The sequence below is a fragment of the Triturus cristatus genome, chromosome 10 (genome assembly GCF_964204655.1).
Source record: "Triturus cristatus chromosome 10, aTriCri1.1, whole genome shotgun sequence".
NCBI classification, from domain to species: Eukaryota; Metazoa; Chordata; class Amphibia; order Caudata; family Salamandridae; genus Triturus; species Triturus cristatus.
In genome coordinates this window covers 97,058,532-97,075,025 of record NC_140593.1, presented here as the reverse complement: position 1 = coordinate 97,075,025, position 16,494 = coordinate 97,058,532, and the positions used below count along the sequence as shown (strand labels likewise).

The window sequence follows — 16,494 nt, the reverse complement described above, 5'->3', positions numbered from 1 at the left end:
CTGCAGGGGCATGCATGAATGTTTTGCAACCGGAATGCGGTCACAAAGCATTCATATTTTACCGACTGTGAAGGGAGTGCTTACCCATTCGTAAATGGGAAGGGGTCCCCAAGGGAATGTGGGCACCAAAAATTTTTAAGAGCAGCCACTGGTCCCACAGACCACTGCCTACTTTAATAAACGAAAATTTGACCTTTCATTTTTATTTTTAAAATGCATCTCATTTTCCTTCAAGGAAAACGAACTCCATTTCAATAAAAACATTTTTTTTTTTAAAGTAATCACAGACATGGTGGTCTGCTGACCCCAGAAGGCCACCATCCCTGTGATTACAGCCCATTCCCAATGGGTCACAAATTGCAACCTGCCTCATGAATATTGATGAACTAGGCCAATTTCATCAACCCCATTGGGAATTGCTAAATGTGTCTGAGACACATCAGTACATCGCATTGTGCAAGTCCCTAATTGCATGTCGCAAAAAATCGCAACTAGAGACTCCGAAAATGTAATGCTCGTACATGTGGCCCTATATATTCTGGGCATAGGTAGTGTCTATTGTGCCCACTCTCCTGCCCCAGAGCCCAGTGGACACAGGGCAGGACCGACAGGTGTCTCCTCTTAACTCCTTTCCCCCCCCAAGCATGCGCATTTGCACTTTTCATGGTTTGCATGGCGCATATACAAGCAACGTGTCCAATATTATTAGTGAACCAAGGGAGCTCGTTCGGGGGTTGTGGTTTCTTAGCAGTCAGGGGTCACTGGGCTTCAATCATATAATATTTAGACCTTTACCTCTGGTGCCTGAGACCATCTTTTTTTTCTTCTATTGGAGTTTTATATAGCGCGAACTCAACCCAAAGTTATTAGAGTGCTTTACATGAGCACCAGTTGCGTTACAGACGGACACATTCATTTTTAAGCACGGGGAGATTAAGTGATTTGCCCAAAATTACAGGATGTTGAGCGTCCCTGCCAAGACTCGAACCCTGTTCTCCAGCTTCAAGGTCAACCGCTCTAGACATTAGGCCACATCCTTACTATTGGACTCAACACAGAGCACCAAGCACGCCCCTTTGGCATTTTTGTTTCTCAGCTGGAAAGGAAGAGCTATTCAGGGCTTACTGAGGGAGTTGTTGTGGGCTTGAAACTCAGAGCTCAGTAGAGATAATGACAGCACTCAATAATGCTGCTTCTTCAGCCCGTGTTTTTAACCCGATCCATGCGCGCGTCGGCCAACGGCCGTCGCGAGCACTACCTCGCTAGTGCTGCGCACGTCCATTTGCCGACGCGGCCCCGCCCACTCATTAGTACTCCAGCACCGCGGCGGAATTTGCACCGCAGGTAAGGAGTTCATCTAAAGAAAATACACTTTATTCTAGACATGGCTAATTAGTAGACACACAATAAACACAGGCTTTACTCAATGAAGAGCCCTCAAACTAGTGGCCTGGGAAAAGGGATTTCATAATTAATAAGCCACTGCTTAGAGGTTTGCCACAGATTACTAAAGTAATAAACCACTGACTTTTGGTTTCGACAAGCTTCTTCAATGAGTTCTTTACAATCGATCTGCATATGCCAGACAATTTGCCACATAATTTGCAGATTTCACAAACAACGGTTGGTTCTAGCTCGAATGGATGAAACTAATACTGCCAGAGAATGTGCCATATAATTTGCCTTTTTTGAGCAATCATTTAGACAACCTTGTTACATAATTTGAACCTCCAGGCTGCATAATAAAGTAATGCTGAGTGATTTTGGGGCTATCATTGCAATTAAATCCATACTTCACAGGTAGCCACGACATATTTTGCACATTTCACGATTTCCTGTGAAATATGCGTTTTTATGCCACTGCATTTTGTTTAATAAATGCAGGCAAACATGTAATATATCTCTATTTCCTTATCTATATCTATCTATCTATCTATATTATATATATAGTTATGAAAAGGGTGGGTCCCATAATGCATTTCTCTATTAATTTTTCTATAGGAAAATTGAACAATGAAACCACAAAAACTGCTAAATGGAACTACACCTAACTTGGAAAAATGCTGGACCTTGGTCCAGAAAGTGTGCTTTTGCGATTTGGTATTAATCCTTTAAGTAGTTTTTGATAAATTATGGATCAAAAACTTTGTATATTTCAAGCCTCAGAGGATCCACCGAGCCGGCAACTCTTAAGATAAGATCTGATTGGCTGCCCCATCACAAAGATGCGATGCCAGCCATTTTCAGTCGCGGGGACTCAGTCCTGTCCTGGAACAAAATAAACATATAGGTGACCCTAGCCCTCTGGGTCTGGTGGGGGACTCCCAGAGGGACCACAATTTTTCTTCTTTTTAAAAAAAATATAATCAGTCGCACTAATTCACAGAGGATTCGCGGCATCTATTAAAAAAGAAATGCCTCTTTTTAAATAATTCCCCTGAGAATCATTGAGGCCGCAGGGCCTCTATCCACTGGCGCTGGTATTTCAATAATGGGGAGGGGGCGCACGGCCTCCTCTCCAAGCCTCAAAGAGGCCCAGGGACCTCATCTATAGGGGCCAGTATTTTGATCATTGGGAGGGGGCGTGCTCTCCCCGCCATGATATGGCCATGGGGAACCCATGCCCCAGGGTCGGTTCAGGAATGGTGTCGCAGAACCCCATCTCTCGGGAACAACTCTTTTCCCTGCCCAAAAGCGAAGGCAGGGGAGTCTTCTTGGGCTCCCACCCAGCTAGAGCAGAAAGCTGCTCCTGCCGGGTGGGAGCACAAAGGTTTCTTCCTGCCTGGGATCTCAGGCAGGGAAACACAGAACTGTTCCCATCTAGTGAAATTTCCACAGAAAGAAAAGCGCCTCCTGCTGGTGGGAGCAATGCCGGCTCCTGCTAGCATCCGGGTGTGTGCTGGCTGGGGAGCTGGTGGGAGCCGTCAACGTTCAAATGATGTGGGGTGCCCTGGGGTGTGCCGACCCATCCCAGTGGTTTTTTCTAAAGGTACTGTTGTCGGCTTCTGCGCTGCTCCATGCAATGGGGTTGCTTGCAGGGAGCTGGCAGGGCCACAGGGGTCCTTGGGCTCCCACAGCAGTGCCCAACAAAAATTAAAGGTGTAGGACTAGGACACCCACATAAACAAATTAAAATGAAAAATTGTAAAAAGGAAGAATAATAATTGAACGGCTGGAGCTGCTCATTTATTATTCACTACTGCTAGCAAGGAGCGCCCTATAATGCCCTTCATAGGCACATTTACACATAAATTATAAATCCGGGTAGAGGCACCGCCAGCATGTTTTTTTAGTGTTGTGGCGGTGTGCAGGGAGTGCAGCAGTCCCCCTAAAATACTTTAAAAATATTAAACCTGTGTTTCCTGCGATCTATGGAATATGACCCCAGATAAAGTAAAACCCATCTGCAAGCTTCCTCAGAGCTGAAGAGTTGCTTTTCAGCTCGGGAATGCCGGGATTCCTTGGGGTTGGTTTTATGGCTGCATTATGTGACCTGAGGGGTGTAAAAAAGAAGACTGCCACATGTTGAATTTGTTTCACCATAAATGCTTTGCTTAAACGTTTATTTATAAAACCAATAGTTTGCCAGTTACATATTGAAAGTTATTTACATTTTAAAAATAAATCGTAGAAATTCACTGAAAAACAAAAGATTAAAGTAACAGTTATAGTTAGGTAAAGTGTCAGTGCACTAAAGTGACTATAACTCATCCCTGTGCCATGCACTGCTAATGAATTTACTCATGACATCTTCTATGACATCACTGATAACATCACTGCAACATCTGAAATGACATCATTGATGACAACTCTGTCCATAGTTACTTAGGGCACAAGTTATAGTTGTTTACAATAACTATAACTGGTGAATTTCAGTGGTTTTGTTCGCTTAAAACTGTATGTTTTAACTGACATTTTCATCTAACTATAACATTCCTTTAACCCTTTTTTGTTTTGGTGAGAAAAAAAACCCTATATATATATATATATATATATATATATATATATATATATATATATATATATATATATATATATATATATATACACACATACACACACACACACACACACACACACACACGCGCATAACTCATACACACAAATAAATAATATTGATTGTGATTGAACACTATTTGGTAATATGGTTCCCTAAAACTTGTAGCTCCATATTTCAAGCCGTGAGAATCTTGCCGCAGTGTTTTCGTGTTGATCTTATTGGTCCTGGCAGGTGCAATGTTAATTTTTTTTAGTTTTAAGATAAGATGGAGCCAGCGAGTAAGGAAGACTATATTTGCATGTGTTTGAGAACCATCGCCCAGAGCACCATGAAGGAAGCGTGACGTTCTAGCACCTTCTCCAACTGCAAGGAAAAGTCAATCATCAAGACCTTTACCACAGATGACACTGTCTTCTGGTCATTTCACGGCCCACGCACTTCCTCTTCAAGCGAAGAAGCTATAGAAACCTAACCAGTAGAAACTGTACTACTCCGAGGCTCAGATTCTCAGACATGGCCACCACCATCCTCAGTGACGAGCCTGGCTCACGTCAAGGCTCGCGTCAAGGCTGGCAGAACATATACATGCCAACATTCCCGAATCAGGAGGGAAACACCCGATTTCAAGGCTAGTCTCCCGCCTCCCGATTCCTGCATGCAAAAACCAGATTCATCGAGGGGCTTCAGCTGATAGAGACGAACTTGTCTTGTATGACTCGCAGCATGCACTGCCAGTCTCCTGCTCCTGCAGGCCAGTGCACTCATTTTTTATCATGCTTTCTCTGCCCGCCATAGCGCTTTCTCCGTGCTCCTGACACGTAAGAAAAACGAGTATATTGCATTTGTAAGATCAGATCCTGCAGCAGCACACTTCCAAGTCCCATACATGACAACAACCAGATTCAAGCCTCAATTGAAGTCAATGGGGGAAATACATTCTCCCGGTTATTTTTTTAAATCTCCTCTTTTTCTCTTCTAAAATGTTGCCATGTATGAGACAGCAGGCCATTGTTACAAGCAGTCATGGAATAGTTCAGGGCCTGCAGGGCACTCGACTTACTACCCGTCATTGTAACAGACTGTAGGGTGGTACGCGGGATCTACACAGAACCAAAGGCCCTACCTAGGCCGCACAGCTGGATGCCACCAGTGGATTTCCCATGAGGACAACAGTTAATGTCCACTATGGCCAGGGCTCGAGTCGGGGTACCACGCGGGTGGACGGCGTCCCCCCACTTATTTTACCAGGTTTTTCCGGGTGGACGCCGTCCCCCCTGCCCAAAAGCTGGACAGCATTGTGTGAGCAGAGAGCCCGGGTGGGAGGGCTCTCTACACAACCACCATACATATGTTGCCACCATCACACACCCAGATTCCACCTCTTATGCACAAGTACAGCCTCCACACCAGGTGACTCATCAAGTGGTAGAGGAACTCGTCAATGGATGCCTTTAGTATTGTAGTATCGGCAGAGAATGTTTTGCTCCCAACATACTTAGCATTCTCTGCCAATAGATCTGAGGTTGCCATGTATTGTGAAGTTGTGACAATGTTATGGTTCAAGTGGGGACTGTTGACTGGGGCAATTACTAATGGGCTTAGAGCTGGATGGACCTGTCAACCGTGTAGCCTACAATAAATCTACTGAACTTACCACGGCTCCGGACGTTTTCTGCAATTGGTGTGGTTCAGTTACTCAGGGGGGTGGGCCAAATCCAGATGACAAGATAGGCCCTATCCTGATTTACTAATTTGACCAGGATACATGATTCTCGGAAAATCAATTTGTGCATCGATCCATGTATCCGTCAATCACTGGCATTAACAAAACACTTAGGGCCTGATTTAGGGTTCGGCAGACGGGCTACTCGGTGACGGATATCCTGTCCGCTGTATTACAAGTGCATTTTATCCAATGGGATATCCGTCATGTTTGTGATGGAGCAACCCGTCTGCCGAACTCTAAATCAGGCCCTTAGATTCGTGACTTTGTGCCTGATTTAGAGTTCAACGGATGGATTACTCTGTCATAAATGTGACAGATATTCCATCTGCCGTATTACAAGTGCCATAGGATATAATGCACTTGTAATACGGCGGACGGAATATCTGTCATGTTTGCGACGGAGTATCAGATCCGCCAAACTCTGAATTAGGCCTTACGTTTTCTGACTTTGGGCCGATTTAAAGTTTGGGGGATGGGTTACTCCGTCAAACAAGACGCACATCCCGTCCACCATATTTCAGGTGCTATAGGATATATAATGGACTTGTAAAACAGTGAACGGGATAACCGTTACGTTTGTGACAGAGTAGACCAGTTTACCAAACTCTAAATCAGGCCCTGTGTGCCTGATCTAGAGTTTGGTGGACAGATTACACTGTCACAAATGTGACTGATATTCTATCCGCCACATTACAAGTGCAATGGGAAATAACTCACATGTAATAAGATGGACGGGATATCTGTCATGTTTGTGACGGAGTAACCCGGCCGCCAAACTCTCAATCAGGCTATGATATTCCTGACTTTGTGCCTGATTTAAAGTTCTGCAGATGGATTACTCCATCACAAACGTCACGGCTATTCCGTCCGAAATATTACACGTACCCTTGGATATAATGCACTTGTAATACGGTAGATGGTATATCCATCACTTTGTGATGGAGTAACCAGTCAGTCGAACTCTAAATCAGGCCCTATGCAAGCAATCAGAACATTTGTTTTACATTTGCAGTATTCATTTCACTATTTACTTCCAGGTGTTTTGTAGGGGACAGTAACGCTATTTGTATCTTTGTCGAACAGGTAGAGTGCTGGTAAAGTAGTGTTTGCCATCCTACAGCCAGCCATAGCCTCGTGTGCGCTCCCACTGCCCTATAATCCCTGAGACTACATTCATGTGCAAAAAGCAGCTCCTTGGCATGTGCTCAGGTACATCCAGAGTATCTCCAGGTACAGCCATGTATGCTGCAGTGGGCGTATCTGGTTGTATGATAATGTATGGCGTATATACCCAGGGTGGCCCCATAAGGACAGGTGCAGCCACGAATACCTAGAACAGTTTTATATGACCAGGCACAACAACGAACAATCAAGCCACGTACACCGTGTGTAGCCTTATATGACAAGGTACAGCCACGTATACCCTAGTACAGCCCCATATAACCAGGTACACCCACATATGGCCAGACTAGCTTCATACGACCAGGTGCAGCCATGTAAACCTTAGTGCTGCCTCGTATGACCAGGTGCAGCCATGAAAACCCTGTGTCGCCTCACATGACCAGGTGCAACCATGCCTGTGTAGCCTCATCTTATCAGGTGCAGGCATGTGTGCCCTAGTGCAGCCTCATATAACCAGGTACACCCACAATTGACAAAGTGGCCTCATATGACCAGGTGCAGCCATGTAAACCTTAGTGCAACTTCATATGAACAGGTGCAGCCATGTACACCCTGCGTAGGTACATATGACCAGGTACCGCCATGTATACCCTGCGTAGCTACATATGACCAGGTACAGCCATGTATACCCTAGTGTAGCGTCATATGACCCCCAGCGGTGGCTTTTCCACATTATTATCATTTTATTTTAACAGTTATTTTAATTTTATTTTACCGTACTGGCTCTGTTGGTTGGGGGGAGGGGCGTGGCTGGGCTCTTCAGAGCTGGGGGAGGAGTGGTAGGCACTTTCTAAGTGTGCATGACAGTTTGGCCGCCAGCTTGGGCTGGCCAGACAGTCATGCGCACTTAGCATGTTCCTCATCAGGCTGTACTGCACAGATTGGGCGTAGAACATGCACCTCCGTCTGAGTACCCAACCACAGCGCTCAAACCAATCACAATGCTGCTGTAAGGCAGCGTCGTGATTGGCTAGGGTATTCTGGGGGGCTGGGTGCTTCCTGCTGCCAGAGAAGATGACACAGGAGAGGAGGCGGCCGGCGTTCCCCAGGTAAGTGCTTTTATTTCTTTTTTATAACCTACCACCCCTGTTCGGTGTCAGCCGCTACTGTATGACCAGTAAGACCCATACGACCAGGTACACCCACATATGCATAGAGTAGCCTCAGCAGCAGTCATGTACTCCAGGGGGGCATAGTATCACTTATCACACAACGCAACCCAACAAAACAACTTGCTGTGCTGCACGAAAGGCAGGGGGCAGGAATGAGCCATATTTACATTGCATGCCTGCCCTCTCCTTGCGTTGGTGCACACAGTGCAGCCTAACGCCAATGCAGGCACCCGTATGTCTTGGTACAATACTGCCTGTGCTGCAGGCAAGATTGGGTTTGTGCAGGAAGTGATGCCTTCCTGCACAAAAACAATCCTTAGAGGCAATTTCCTTTTCTAAGAGTGCTGCAGAATGTAAATAGTAAACAACGAGGTGAAATAAAGATATTCGCCCTTGTTGCACCTCTGTTGGGAAGGCGTACAATTCTGATGCATTTCCAGGCCTACCAATGTCAGTAAATCTGGGAGTGTGTCAGAATTCATGGGTGGATGCGTGGGAACACCCACGCTCCACCCACGGAACACATCCCTGGGGCATAGTAACCCAGAGCAGTGACTTGGTCTGCCTTGCGTTACACCAGATTTACCAAGCCACACAGGGCCATGCAGGGTGGCCTTGCGTGGCCTGGTTAATCTCATTATAGGTTTTGCGTCGCCCTACTTTGCCTTGTGTGACACGAGGGCAAAGCAAAACAATGCTAAATCTACCTCCGTGTAATCTAGTATGACCAAATGCAACCATGTACACCCTGTGTGGCCTCATATGACCAGGTACAGGCACATATACCCTAGTGCAGGCTCATATCACCATGTGCAGGCAGGTATGCCCGAGTGCAGCTTCATATGGCCAGGTGCAGCCATGTGCACCCTGAGTGGGCTCATATGACCAGGTGCAGCCATGTGCACCCTGTGCATCTAATTAGACCAGGTACAGCCACCTAAACCCTAGCACAGTCTCGTATGACCAGGTACGGCCCAGGTACAACTTAGTGCAGCCTCGTATGACCAGGTACAGCCACATAGCCCCAGGGTACTCTCATATGACCAGACACATCATACACACACATTATTAACCTCGTATGACCAGTTACAGCAGTATATGCCCAGAATTGCCTTATATGTGCAGGTAGAACCACCACATGCCAAGTGACAGGTCATATGTCCAGTGGAGTGCCATGTGCTCAGGAACAGCGCCATATGCCCAGCCACACATGTGTGCTACTAAATTCGTCAGTGTTTGTTCAGGCATGATCATGCTGGCACACTAGTGGTGATTGCATAATTCTCCTGGCACATGTTTACATTGGCATGTTTATTCCTTTACAGGACAGCGGATGATGATAACTTCTTATCATACAACATTCATGATGGACTCAGTGGGTCTGTTGGGCAATATTTGATCGAGAACATTCCTCATGACAGACATTATTTCAGCTGGGCCCAGTATTTGGTATGCTCTCCGCAAAGTAACTCATTTTCAAAAACTAAACATGCAGACAATGATTGGATATACTTTTTGGCTTCTAGTAACACGATGCAGAAAGAAGCGTGCATTTAACAACAGTTTGTAAAGTTCAGCAGGCACCGCCGCCTTCCTCTGCTTCTAAATCTCATCTATGACTGGTCTTTGCTTTCGGTTTTGCATATTCTCTGTGTTTAACTGCTCCGCTGTTTCCTGGTTCTCGTCTACCTGTTTTTCCGATCTCTAATGAATGCCACAGCCCTAGTATATCTTGCATTCACTGACAAACCTCCAACTGGTGTACCTCTGTGCTTCACAGATCTTTCAGTTTCTCCTCTGTGTGGGCTTTGTCCCCTGACTGCTTTCCCATATTCTCTCTGCTTCCATGTGTGTGCTTTGGTGCAGTGCATGACTTATCACCTTGCTGAAGTTCCTGGAGCCCATGACTCCATTGCTGCGACCCCTGCTGAGAATGACACAGCCCTGCGACCCTTGCTGAGATTACCACGGTACTGCAACTCCTGCTGAGAATGCCGTGCAACACTGCTGAGAGTGGCACAGCTCTCAAACCCCTGCTGAGAGTGCCACAGCCCTGCAACATTGCTGAGAGTGCAACAGTCCCGCAACCCCTGCTGGGAGTGCCACAGTCCTGCAACATTGCTGAGATTGCAACAGTCCCACAACCCCTGCTGAGAGTGCCACAGCCTTGCAACATTGCTGAGAGTGCAACCGTCCTGCAACCCCTGCTGAGAGTGCCACAGCCCAGCACCATTGCTCAGAGTTCAACCCTCTGCAACCCCTGCTGAGAGTGCCACAGCCCTGCACCATTGCTGAAAGTGCAACAGTCCCTCAACCCCTGCTGAGAGTGCCACAGCCCTGCAACATTGCTGAGAGAGCAACAGTCCTGCAACCCCTGCTGAGAGTGCCACAGCCCTGCAACATTGCTGAGAGTGCAACCGTCCGGCAACCCCTGCTGAGACTGCCACAGCCCTGCAACATTGCTGAGAGTGCTACCGTCCTGCAACCCCTGCTGAGAGTGCCCTGCAACACTTGCTGAGAGTGGCACAGCTCTTCAACTCCTGCTGAAGGTGGCACATCCCTGTAACACTGCTCAGAGTTCAACCGTCCTGCAACCTCTGCTGAGAGTGCCACAGCCCTGCACCATTGCTGAAAGTGCAACAGTCCCTCAACCCCTGCTGAGAGTGCCACAGCCCTGCAACATTGCTGAGAGAGCAACAGTCCTGCAACCCCTGCTGAGAGTGCCACAGCCCTGCAACATTGCTGAGAGTGCAACCGTCCGGCAACCCCTGCTGAGACTGCCACAGCCCTGCAACATTGCTGAGAGGGCAACCATTCTGCAACCCCTACTGAAAGTGCCACAGCCTTGCACCATTGCTGAAAGTGCAACAGTCCCTCAACCCCTGCTGAGAGTGCCACAGCCCTTTAACATTGCTGAGAGTGCAACTGTCCGGCAACCCCTGCTGAGACTGCCACAGCCCTGCACCATTGCTGAGAGTGCAACCGTCCGGCAACCCATACTGACAGTGCCACAGCCCTGCACCATTGCTGAGAGTGCAACAGTCCTGAAACCCCTGCTGAGAGTGTCACAGCCCTGCAACATTGCTGAGAGTGCAAACGTCCTGCAACCCCTGCTGAGAGTGCCACAGCCCTGCAACATTGCTGAGAGTGCAACCATTCTGCAATCCCTACTGAGAGTGCCACAGCCTTGCACCATTGCTGAGAGTGCAACAGTCCTGCAACCTCTGCTGAGAGTGCCCCGCAACACTTGCTGAGAGTGGCACAGCTCTCCAACTCCTGCTGAAGGTGGCACAACCGTGGAACACTGCTCAGAGTTCAACCAACCTTGAACCCCTGCTGAGAGTGCCACAGCCCTGCACCATTGCTGAGAGTGCAACAGTCCTCCAACCCCTGCTGTGAGTGCCACAGCCCTGCACCATTGCTGAGAGTGCAACCGTCCTGCAGTCCTGCAACCCCTGCTGAGAGTGGCCTGCAACACTTGCTGAGAGTGGCACAGCTCTTCAACTCCTGCTGAAGGTGGCACATCCCTGTAACACTGCTCAGAGTTCAACCGTCCTGCAACCTCTGCTGAGAGTGCCACAGCCCTGCACCATTGCTGAAAGTGCAACAGTCCCTCAACCCCTGCTGAGAGTGCCACAGCCCTGCAACATTGCTGAGAGAGCAACAGTCCTGCAACCCCTGCTGAGAGTGCCACAGCCCTGCAACATTGCTGAGAGTGCAACCGTCCGGCAACCCCTGCTGAGACTGCCACAGCCCTGCAACATTGCTGAGAGGGCAACCATTCTGCAACCCCTACTGAAAGTGCCACAGCCTTGCACCATTGCTGAAAGTGCAACAGTCCCTCAACCCCTGCTGAGAGTGCCACAGCCCTTTAACATTGCTGAGAGTGCAACTGTCCGGCAACCCCTGCTGAGACTGCCACAGCCCTGCACCATTGCTGAGAGTGCAACCGTCCGGCAACCCATACTGACAGTGCCACAGCCCTGCACCATTGCTGAGAGTGCAACAGTCCTGAAACCCCTGCTGAGAGTGTCACAGCCCTGCAACATTGCTGAGAGTGCAAACGTCCTGCAACCCCTGCTGAGAGTGCCACAGCCCTGCAACATTGCTGAGAGTGCAACCATTCTGCAATCCCTACTGAGAGTGCCACAGCCTTGCACCATTGCTGAGAGTGCAACAGTCCTGCAACCTCTGCTGAGAGTGCCCCGCAACACTTGCTGAGAGTGGCACAGCTCTCCAACTCCTGCTGAAGGTGGCACAACCGTGGAACACTGCTCAGAGTTCAACCAACCTTGAACCCCTGCTGAGAGTGCCACAGCCCTGCACCATTGCTGAGAGTGCAACAGTCCTCCAACCCCTGCTGTGAGTGCCACAGCCCTGCACCATTGCTGAGAGTGCAACCGTCCTGCAGTCCTGCAACCCCTGCTGAGAGTGGCCTGCAACACTTGCTGAGAGTGGCACAGCTCTCCAACTCCTGCTGAAGGTGGCACAGCCCTGTAACACTGCTCAGAGTTCAACTGTCCTGCAACCCCTGCTGAGAGTGCCACAGCCCTGCACCATTGCTGAGAGTGCAACAGTCCTGCACCCTCTACTAAAAGTGTCCTCCAACACCTGCTCAGACAACCACTGCCATCCAACCCCTACTGAGACTGGCACAACCCTGCAATCCATCCTGAGAGTGCCCAGCAATACTTGCTGAGAGTGTCACAAACCTCCTACTACCACTGAAAGTGGCACAGCCTGCGACCCCAGCTCAGAGTGCCACAGTCCTGCAACCCGTACTGAGAGTCTCATGCAACCCCTGCTAGGATTCCCACAGTCCTGCAAACCCTGCTGAGTGTGCCCTGCAACCACTGCTGAGAATGCCACAGTCCTGCAACCCCTACTGAGAGTCTCATGCAACCCCCGCTAGGATTGCCACAGTCCTGCAACCCCTACTAAAAGTCTCAAAGCAACCCCTGCTACGATTGCCACAGTCCTGCAACCCCTGCTGAGTGTGCCCTGCAACAATTACTGAGAGTGCCACAGACCTGCAATCCCTGCTGAGAGTACCACAGCCCTGCAACCGCTGGTGAGAGTGCCCTGAACTGCCTGCTGAGACTACCACAGCCCTCCAACTCCCGCCAAATGTGGCACAGCCCTTAAACACCTGCTGGGTGTGCCACAGCCCTGTACGCGCTTCTGAGAGTGCCCTGCAATGCCTGCTGAGACGACCACAGCCCCACAACTCCCGCCAAATGTGGCACAGCCCTGAAACACCTGCTGGGTGTGCCACAGCCCTGCAACCCCTGCTGAGAGTCTCATGCACCCCTGCTAGGGTTGCCACAGTCCTGCAACCCCTGCTGAGTGAGCCCTGCAACACTTGCTGAGAGTGCCACAGTCATGCAATCTCTGCTGAGAATGCCCTGCAACACTTCCTGAGAATGCCGCAGCCCTCCAACTCCTGCTGAAAGTGGCACAGCCCTGCAACCCCTGCTGAGAGTGCCACAACCCTGCAATCCCTGCTGGGAGTACCACAGCCCTGCAACCGCTGCTGAGAGGGTTCTGCAATGCCTGCTGAGACTACCATAGCCCCTCAAGTCCAGCCAAATGTGGCACAGCCCTTAAACACCTGCTGGGTGTGCCACAGCCCTGCAACCCCTGCTGAGAGGGTCCTGCAACACCTGCTGGAGGTACACAGTCCTGCAACCTCCACTGAGCATGCCACCACCGTGCAACCCATGCCCACAGTGTCCTGCTATCCCAACTGAGAGTGCCACAGCCCTGCAACCCATGTCGAGAGTGCCCTGCTATCCCAGCTGAGAGTGCCACAGCCCTGCAACCCATGCCAAGAGTGTCCCGCTATCCCAGCTGAGAGTGCCACAGCCCTGCAACCCATGCCGAGAGTGCCCTGCTATCCCAGCTGAGAGTGCCACAGCCCTGCAACCAGTCCATGCCAAGAGTGTCCTGCTATCCCAGCTGAGAGTGCCACAGCCCTGCAACCCATGCCGAGAGTGCCCTGCTATCCCAGCTGAGAGTGCCACAGCCCTGCAACCCATGCCAAGAGTGCCCCGCTATCCCAGCTGAGAGTGCCACCGCCCAGCAACCCCCGCTGACAATGGACAAGCTTTTCGCACTGCACTATGCAGTGAAGTGAAACGTCTGAACAGAGCCATCTTGTCCCACACTCACCTTGCATCCTTCGCACGCGCTGACACCATAGTGGTACCCTGACGACTTGTCCTGGCACACGAAACATGGCTTGTAAACCCTCGGGGGTGGCAGCGGCGACGGGGGGCTCGGAACCAGCTCCTCTGAACTCGTGCTCTGGGTTTCGATCGCTAGAAAGAAAGACAAAAACAACACAGTTTAGACATAAGCTCCCAGCTCGGCCAGAACCCACACACAACCGTACCACCTTTAGGGTATTGGCATAACAGTAGGCAGTTTAAAAAAGAATGTGCTTCAACATTCTGAGCTCTGTGGAAGGTTTGTTGTAAGTTAATCTGATCCCTGTTCTCCTTTCTGTTTAAACCGACCCTGTATCTCTGCAATAGTGAACTTGTCTTTCTCGCATCATTTGTGAGTTTAAAGAGGCCCCGTGTGTGATGATTGTTGATCGCTCTGTTGGAAGGACCTTTTGCCTGGATCTTAACTTTGTCTTTGGAATGAGATGGCTACAGATTCAGATGTACGAACATGAACATTGCGTCAATTTTCGACTCGCAAAAGTGAATGTACAACGGTGTCTCAGACACTGTTTGCGATTCCCAATGGGGTCGCAAAATGCATGCCTCATCAATATTCATGAGGCGGTCGCAATTTGTGACCCTATTGGGAATGGCTAGCACTCACAGGGAAGGCGGCCTGCTGGGGTCAGCAGACCACCATGTCTGTGACTGCTTTTTTAATAAAGCAGTTTTTAAATTTTTTAATGCACCCGTTGTCTTTAATGGAAAAGAGGCTGCATTTAAAAAAAAAAGGAAACTTTTCAGTTTCTTTTTTTAAGGGCAGGCAGTGGTCCCTGGGACACCTGCCTGCTCTTAAAAAATATTTTCCCACCCATTCCCAAAGGGGAAGGGTCACCTGGGGACCCCTTCCCATTGGCGAGTGGCGTACCACCCTTTTGAAAAGGGTGCTAAACTGCGAGTATGTTGCGACCGCATATGCAGTCGCAAAGCAATCATACAATGCAGTCAGACTCGCTATTAGGAAGGGACGCACTTGGCACGCCCCTTCCTAATAGCGAGTTGCAAACCATATTTTGCGAGTCGCTGATAGGTTAGCGACTCGCAAAATATGTTTTTTACATGGGGCTGGACCATTTTCCTGTCGCAAACAGGCCGACTTCCCGTTTGCGACCGAAAATAACGGTCGTACATCAGCCCCTCAATCTCAGCTTCGCACCTGGACCAATTTGTGTGATCTTGCTCCCTTTTGTGCTTAGCCCTTTACAGGGATTCTGGTGACATTGCTCAATAGCCCTTGACCTCCCATCCACTCATTCACACACTGATGCTTTGCAGAATGAGGTTGCCCACAGGTTCAGTGTACCACATGAGGTGTGTACCACGGCCAGTGAAACACACATGAGGTTCAGGAAAGGGTCATGGGAGTTCTAATCAGTGGCTAAGAAAATGAACTACAGCGGGTAGAAGCAGAACGGGGCACAAATAGAGGTTTAATTATCACGACCATGCCACGCTCAGGAGCCACCGGCCAGAAGCTGTCTGTTGCTAATAAAGCCCTCTATCTAGGAGTCAGATAATGACTGCCAGGCTCGGTCTGTGCACAGCGGCATTCCAAGTCACCAGGGCCGACCCACCCTCCCGGCGGCCCCACATAACCTACACTTGCAACTTAGGGTGCATGTCCAGTGCAAGTGATGTGCTGTCGACGGCTCTACTTGAAGACCGTAACAATCATGAACCTTGAAGACAGTAACAATCATGAACCTTGAAGACAGTAACGATCATGAACCTTGAAGACCGTAACAATCATGAACCTTGAAGACAGTAACAATCATGAACCTTGAAGACAGTAACAAGCATGAACCTTGAAGACAGTAACAAGCATGAACCTTGAAGACAGTAACGATCATGAACCTTGAAGACAGTAACAAGCATGAACCTTGAAGACAGTAACAAGCATGAACCTTGAAGACAGTAACAATCATGAACCTTGAAGACAGTAACAATCATGAACCTTGAAGACCGTAACAATCATGAACCTTGAAGACCGTAACAATCATGAACCTTGAAGACCGTAACAATCATGAACCTTGAAGACAGTAACGATCATGAACCTTGAAGACCGTAACAATCATGAACCTTGAAGACCGTAACAATCATGAACCTTGAAGACCGTAACAATCATGAACCTTGAAGACAGTAACGATCATGAACCTTGAAGACAGTAACGATCATGAACCTTGAAGACCGTAACAATCATGAACCTTGAAGACAGTAACAATCATGAAACTTGAAGACAGTAAC

General features: G+C 49.0%; 1 protein-coding gene across 4 annotated transcripts in view; it reads right to left on the bottom strand.

The window, feature by feature from the left end:
• RARB (retinoic acid receptor beta) overlaps positions 1–16,494 on the bottom strand; it is a 1,132,713-nt gene that overhangs the window by 257,953 nt on the left and 858,266 nt on the right. For all 4 annotated transcript variants that reach the window (XM_085630534.1, XM_085630535.1, XM_085630536.1 and 1 more), the window contains one exon: positions 14,192–14,340. In XM_085630534.1, the coding sequence (XP_085486660.1) occupies positions 14,192–14,340 (149 nt within the window). The remainder of the gene's footprint in view (positions 1–14,191; positions 14,341–16,494) is intronic.